At 35.3% G+C, this 7379-nt stretch overlaps 1 protein-coding gene across 1 annotated transcript in view; it reads left to right on the top strand.

Moving 5' to 3' along the window:
- Nucleotides 1-7228: 7228 nt before the first annotated feature.
- The window catches only part of LOC105996900 (olfactory receptor 10C1-like), a 1060-nt gene continuing 909 nt past the window's right edge, over nt 7229-7379 (top strand). The window contains exon 1 of the mRNA XM_013031141.1: nt 7229-7374. Coding sequence (XP_012886595.1) covers nt 7229-7374 — 146 coding nt within the window. The remainder of the gene's footprint in view (nt 7375-7379) is intronic.

The following is a 7379-nucleotide window of genomic DNA, read 5'->3' as shown; positions in this document are numbered from 1 at the left end:
CATTTCTTCTGTGACCTCCCCCCTATCCTGGCGCTGGCCTGTGGAGACACATCCCACAACGAGGTGGCCATGTTTGTGGCGGCAGTCCTTTGCATTTCCAGCCCATTTGTGTTGATCCTTGCTTCCTATGCGAGGATTCTGGCTGCGGTGCTGGTCATGCCCTCACCTGAGGGCCGCCACAAAGCTCTCTCCACCTGTTCCTCCCACCTACTGGTGGTAACCCTTTTGTTTGGCTCCGCATCTGTTACCTACTTGAGGCCCAAGGCTAGTCACTCACCTGGAACCGATAAACTCCTCGCCCTCTTCTACACAGCGGTGACGTCCATGCTGAATCCCATCATCTATAGTTTGCGGAATAAAGAAGTGAAGGCAGCCCTGCGGAGAACTCTGGGCAAGAAACTGGTTTTAAAGGCCCAAATCCTTTCATTTCAGAACTGCAAACTATTAAAATGAAAGTAGCAGCAATTTTTCTCAAGCCCCCCATGAAATGTTTTTAAAGAAAGAAATAACATCCAAATGTAAAGGTGGAAGAAGAAAACTTAGGTATCATTCTACATATAGAAATCCTTTTTTTTTGGAACGTGAAGAATTTACCCAGGTATATATTTATCAGCAAATATGGAGACTATCCAACAACTTACTATTAAAGGAAATGGGAATCTTTGCAACCTAAACCTCAAGACCTAGATTGCTTTTAGATTCAATCTAGTTTTCAGGGAGTAATATGTTAACATATTACTGGAACGTGCGGGTTCTACCATTACTCAAGTCTATCTGTCATTGTTAGGATCACTGAGAGTTCTGCTATCACATCATGGTACTGATGATCAGTAATAGATCAGGATGTCCCCACAAGTGAATGGTGTATCAGTATTCAGTCCATACTACCTGTTTGTAGAACCCAGAATGGCAGGATTCTTTTTAGTTCAATAGTAATGAATTATCAGACTATGAGACTCAGGTAGTCCTGGACTTAAAAGTTAGCAGTGTATATCAGTTGAGAAAGTTGAAAAAGGGGGAATTTACCAATGTTACCACTCTGAGGGCTAATTTCTATATCAAATCATAAAATCACATATCTGATTAATTTCCCCAAGTTATCTTTCAACAAGTGGTACTATAAAATAGGAGTTCATTTGTAAATCACATAATGGACCTATTCTGCCATGTTGCTTGCATAAATAAAATTTCAATGGGAAACACCAAAAACTCAACTACGTATTCTATATGGTTATTTTCATACTTTGAATAAAGCAGAATTTACCCATTTCAGAAAAATTACAAAGATTGTTTGGACCACCATGCCAAAAGTGTCAAATAGTTACTATTTGTTATAGAAAATACATGCTGACCCATTACATGGTAAGAGTAGCATGAAACACGCTGGTCATATTTCATTATGTAAAGGTTTAAAGAAAGAAAACCTGACAAAATGTGATCATGAAGTTTGTATTTTGTTTTGAGTGAAACAAAAGTATAAAGCAATATTAAGTCAGAAAAACCTAATGTTAGATTATATGGAGAATATTGTTAATTTGTCTTTAAATTGAGTATGACTTCATTGATACTATTCTAAGAGTTCTTTGTTTTTAATTTTAACAAAATTTGATGGCAGGAAATAGATGAAACATTTGGCAAGATGTGGATAATAATTCATATTGACCTCCATTCTTCTGTTACTGCTTCTCTCTGATTATATGACATTACAAATGTATTAAGAAAGCCTTATCCATTATATATATATATATATATACTGATTTCTAGCTTGATTTCATTTTGATATATCAAACTATAATTTTGATCTTATATATAATTATTATCTTTAAGTAGGTTTATAAAGAAGTTGCCATTCAACAAAGCAGTTTATGAATAAAATGCAACTTGATCTTAAATGCACCCCTCAAGTGCATTCATATTGGCTTTATTATTCAGTACATGAATAAATTTTTTAAGTGTTCTGTGTATGCTTGAAAAAATTTTGTATATCTTTGGTGATGTCCATGTTGACCTTAGGTTAGGTAATTTTTGTTAATTATGCTATTTCTTTTGGCATTTGTTTATTCATTGTGTTTACAGGAATTTTCCAGTAATTACTCACTCAATTATGACTATGGGTTTATCAATCCCCTTTTAGTATATTTTGATTCACCTTTTAAAGTTAAGTTTTATGAAACTCTAATTCAGAGTTATTGTGAATTCCTAGTTGACTAAAATTTTTACCATAATGAAGTGGTTCTCCCTGCTCCTAATAACTGTTTTCATTTAATACCTGATTGGTATGATTTTTTAAAAAATTTATTGTCAAGATAATATGCAGAGAGGTTTCAGTTACATAAGTAAGGTAATGAGTACATTTCTTAAATTAATTGTACGATTTTAAGATGACTGTGTCAGTTATGTTTTGTATACTAATCATGTGCAGTCTTTTTTAATCCTTTAGATATAGACAGCATTTGTCTTGTTAGGTTTTAATCTATCCTGAAAATACTTGTTTTTTTTCAAACAGTAGACCACTTAAGTTTGTGTTATTATTACTATATTGGGGCTTACAATCTAGAACAATCATTGTTCTTCCATTTATGAATTCATATTTGATAAAAATGTTTTATTATTACATTTTGTTCATCTATTTACTCATTTGTTGCACTTTTTACTTTGTGGCTATTAAAAATTACAAGTTGAGTATTTCATGTCTTTTAAGCTAATTTAAGTCACTGTTTTGCCATTTTCTTATAGGAACTTTTGATTTTAGAGAAACTGATTTCTTTCTAGTCTACCTCAAAGGAAAAGAGAAAAGTATAAAAATATCTACATTAGGTTTCTCTCTCTCTGTTTCTTTCTTTTGTCAGTCATAGGCTTGAATTGAGGGTCTAGGTATTGTCCCTGTGCTCTTTGCTCAAGGCTAGAGCTCCTACCACTCTGAGCCACTTCTGGTTTTCTAATGGTTCATTGGAGATAAAGGTCTCACAGACTTTTCTGTCCAGACTGGCTTTGAACTGCGATCCTTTGACCTTAGCCTCCTGAGTAGATAAGTTTATAGGTGTGAGCCATCAGTGCCCAGCTTTACAATAGGTTTCTTTTTGTAATAAAAATTATAATGCAATATGCATTTGGGTAAAGTAAGCAAGAGAAAGAAAAAAAGAGAAGCTAATGGTTTCATACAGGGTAGGAAAGAGATGAAACAAACAGCAAATAAGAAAATTTAAAGAGCCATGCTCCAATCACCTTGCTACTCAGGAGGCTGAGAGACCTGAAAGTTAAAATGAAGGTTAAAAGTCAGACTTCCAGAAAAGTACATGAGACTCCATCCAACTGGAGACACGGCTTAAGTGGTAAGTACCTGCTGTGAGGAAGAGAGGAAGAGCCCCATGTTTGAACTCTGCTATTGGAATTTAAAACACACACACACACACACACGCACACACACACAGACCTTGTAAGGAAAGAATTTGAGTTCCATAACTAACACATAATAATACAAAATACCTAATTTTCACCCCTGAAAAAATACAAGCTTTATAAAAATAAAGAAATTATATGGTTCATTTGAGGTAACACATAAGTATAAACTGTCTTGGAAGAAAACCAAATGTAGAGTCCTAGAAAATTTCTTCCAATGTTATCCATATGCTCCAAAAGCTAAACAGAACATGGAGAAAGAACTAAAGGAAATACAAAAACAATATATGAATGCAATAAAAATATTAACCAAGAGAAAAACAAAAGTCAAACCGTGGTTGTGTGGCCTACCATACCTGGAATGTTTGTTAAGTTATTAGCTTTCGACCAGGTTAATCTTTTTTTTATATTTATTTTTTATTTTTTTATTGTGAACATACTGTACAGAGGGGTTACAATTACATGGGCAAGATAATGAGTAAATTTCTTATCAAGCATTGCAGTCTCCTCCTTTGTTTACCCTTCACATCCCTTCCCAGACTCCCCCCGCTCCCCCACCCAATCCCCCCCCACACCAAAGTTGTAAAGTTCATATTCGACATGACAACTTGTACTTCTCATTGTTGCAACGGGTCCACCTGTATCCTTAAATGACTTGTTTTTCCCCTTCTCCTCTACAAATTATACCGACATCAAATATAGTGAAAGCAGGGGTTATACTGTGGGGGAGGGACATACAAAGCAACAAAGAAATAATTTTATAAATGCGTTAGAAACAAATGCATGAAAGAAAAAAACATTTAAATACATATCTAAGGGTTCATTTTCCTAACATCACATTATCTGACCTTTTCTGCTTGACTCATACATATACTAGAATTCCAATCTATGCCTCCTAGGTAGCTAATATGACAGACAGGCACCACCATATTTAGCCAGCAATCAGTATCTTATCCTGCTCTATGGCTATCATAATATTATTAATTCCTAATTATATTATAGTTATTATTGATAGCAAAAAAACCAGAAACTTTGTCAAAGTTATGTGGGTTTAGGGGATTATACAGGATATGACTGCTTTATTTGTGGATTTAATACATATGGTTTTGACCAAGCTTGGTTTAAAAAATGCATTAAAAATCCAAATAAACTCAAAAGAAGCTTAAATTCTCACATGTGCATTGCACAGCCTCATGCTTTCATCAGTTGTATTTAAATCATTGGTCATCTATTGGGTATTTCCCTAACCAGAAGAGAGAAAATGTTTCTTCCAAAAAGCAAATGGTACCCCAAACAAGGCAAATGCCAATCTTTCCAATCCTAACAGAGGGCTCATTTTGTGCTATGTTCAGTTGACAAAATGAACATCTTTGATATGTTGGAAGGTGACACAGCTTTACTGGTTGTAGGGGGTGTTGACGGAAAAATGAATCAAACACCGACAATACAGTACTGAATACTATGTGTCCTGTACATTCCCAGTTTTCCCCAAGAAATCTACTATAATTTATTCATGTAAATCTTGTATAATAATCAGAATGTTAATTTTATAAATACCATATAAAGTAAAAATTGCTTATGTAGTTTTCAAAACTATTTTTGATAATTACCTAAAAGGGACATATTCATTAACATTACTAGTTGACATAGGTTAAAGAATTTACTGGAAGAGAGTGAGGGAAGAGAGAGACATGGTTCAAAAAGAAGTACTCATTGCCTGACTCATGTAACTGACACCTCCCTGTGTATCATCTCTACAATCACAATAAAATATATTAAAAATACTAATTTGTTGTAATAGTATAATTTGCCATAGTTCATATTACACTGTATACACATTCTATGATAATGATTTCCATTAATATGCCAGTAGATTCAATGTTAGTTTTCCTCCCTTTTACATTTACTTTTTGGCTTCTCAAAGTTTGGCATTTTCCTCCAAATAGAGATAGAGCAGTCCAGGACGACTCTCAAGAGGGAGAATCAAACTGCTTTCTGACACTCTCCAGTGAGAAGGAATTACAAGTCCCTAAGGGAGAGTGAAACCAAAGGAAAGGCAGAGGAGAATTTCAGTGAGATGAACTTATATACCATTGTTTCTCAGTAAAGAGGAAAGCTCAAATACACCATCATGTGACCAGTATAGATTCTGTAGGTCTCTCTCTTTCCCTCTCTCTTTCTCTTTCCTTCTTTGTCTCTCCATTGTGTGTGCGCACATGTGTGTGTGTGTGTGTGTGTGTGTGTGTGTGTGTATGAAGTTGAAGATATTGCCAGGAGAGGCTCTTTTGAAGATCTCATCTTCCTGAGATGACACATGATCCTGAACTACAAGAAAGACTTCTCGGTCAAGTCTTAGAGATAAAGCAAGGGAGAGTCTTACAGCCTTTGATCCCTGGGATGTCAGAAAGTCTTGGAGTAGCTCATCTGAAAAAGTAACTTTCTCTTTCTCCCCTTCAAATCTCAAGATTAAAGGTATGTGTCATGGCAGATATCGTAGCGTGGCTTTGGGAGACAGCATATTTATGTGTAAAAATGGACGGCTGGTGGTCTTCAAAGCATTTTCCAATTTAGAACAATATCTTCAGATGTTCAGTTCCCATTCCAGATAAAAGCTGAGAATTGTCTTACACAAATTATTTCATAGGAAACTAATGTATAGCTTATGATTGCAAAATGGAGATGCCCCATTATAAACTAAATTTTGCTGGACTATTTTAGAGCAGCACTCAGCTAAATTTTACATCATCATGAAATAATTCCTGGTAAACTGTGAAAGTAATGGTCAATGATAGCTATGAATTTTTCCATACAAATGTACATAAAATATGACTACTGTAGCAGAATTTGTGAGATCATTATTACATAATAATGATCAACATTTGGTTTCCTGATAATAAACACAGCAAAGTGTTTCAGATGATAATATCTAAGAGTATGCTGCATTATTTTCTTCAGTTGTTTGAAAATAAACATTTCATTAAAAAATCAGGAAATAAATATCTTTTGTGGAATTTTCCCCTGGCTTTTTACTCTAATGTTTTCCACTGATGTCCTCCGCTTACAGTTTGATGATAGTTTAAATCATTAAATTATGAATAAATCAGTCAGTAAAGTATAAATCTCATTTGGGGAGAAAGGGAATTTTTTCCCCTCGGAGAATTCCAATACCAGTAACAATAAGTGTGAAATGCTCTGAGCTCAATGCTTGTTGAAGAAATGCCAAAGAAAGCAAGAAATGGGCCAAGGAAGTGAAGAGAAATAAACAAGTATGAGAGAATCTTTAGTTGGGGAATTTGGCAACTGATTAAAGGAAGGCATGAAGGGAGAATTTAGATTAAATGATCACTTTTCCATTTCTTGTATAGAAATGGCAATACATGCACATACATTTATGCACATACATTTCAGAAAAATCACTGAACATCTCAAAAATACCATAGGATTTCATTTGAAGATGTGTGAAGTAAGTGTGGATTTCAGAACGGTTTGTTTTAGAAATATAGGTCCGAAATTTCTCTCACTGATAGTGCAAGAAAAGAAACAGAACAGAAAGGGTGAAATTCAACAGAGTAACAGGCTTTACTTAGGAGAAAATCCTGAGAAGGGCTGCCAAGTCTCCTTCAGCCTGGCTGAAGGGGAAATGGAGTAGTTACCCTGTAACCACTATGGTCTTGTGGAAATATTAGGCAGAAAGAGGGAAATCAGGTGGGGCAGACGGAAGCAGGGTGAGATGGAGGTGGAGAGGATGAGCAACGTGATTTTGACTAATATTTATTTTCCTCTAATTTAAGAATCCTTAATATGACTTTGCTCTTCTCTTTTCCAGGAGATGAGCCTCAATTGCTCCCTGTGGCAGGAAAACAGCTTGTCTGTCAAACGTTTCACATTTGCCAAATTCTCCGAGGTCGCAGAACAATGTTTCCTTCTCTTCACCCTCATCCTCCTCATGTTCCTAGCATCCCTGACGGGCAATGCGCTCA

This window comes from Dipodomys ordii, unplaced genomic scaffold (assembly GCF_000151885.1).
Source record: "Dipodomys ordii isolate 6190 unplaced genomic scaffold, Dord_2.0 Scaffold138, whole genome shotgun sequence".
Classification (NCBI taxonomy): Eukaryota; Metazoa; Chordata; class Mammalia; order Rodentia; family Heteromyidae; genus Dipodomys; species Dipodomys ordii.
This window is presented reverse-complemented; position numbering and strand designations above follow the sequence as displayed.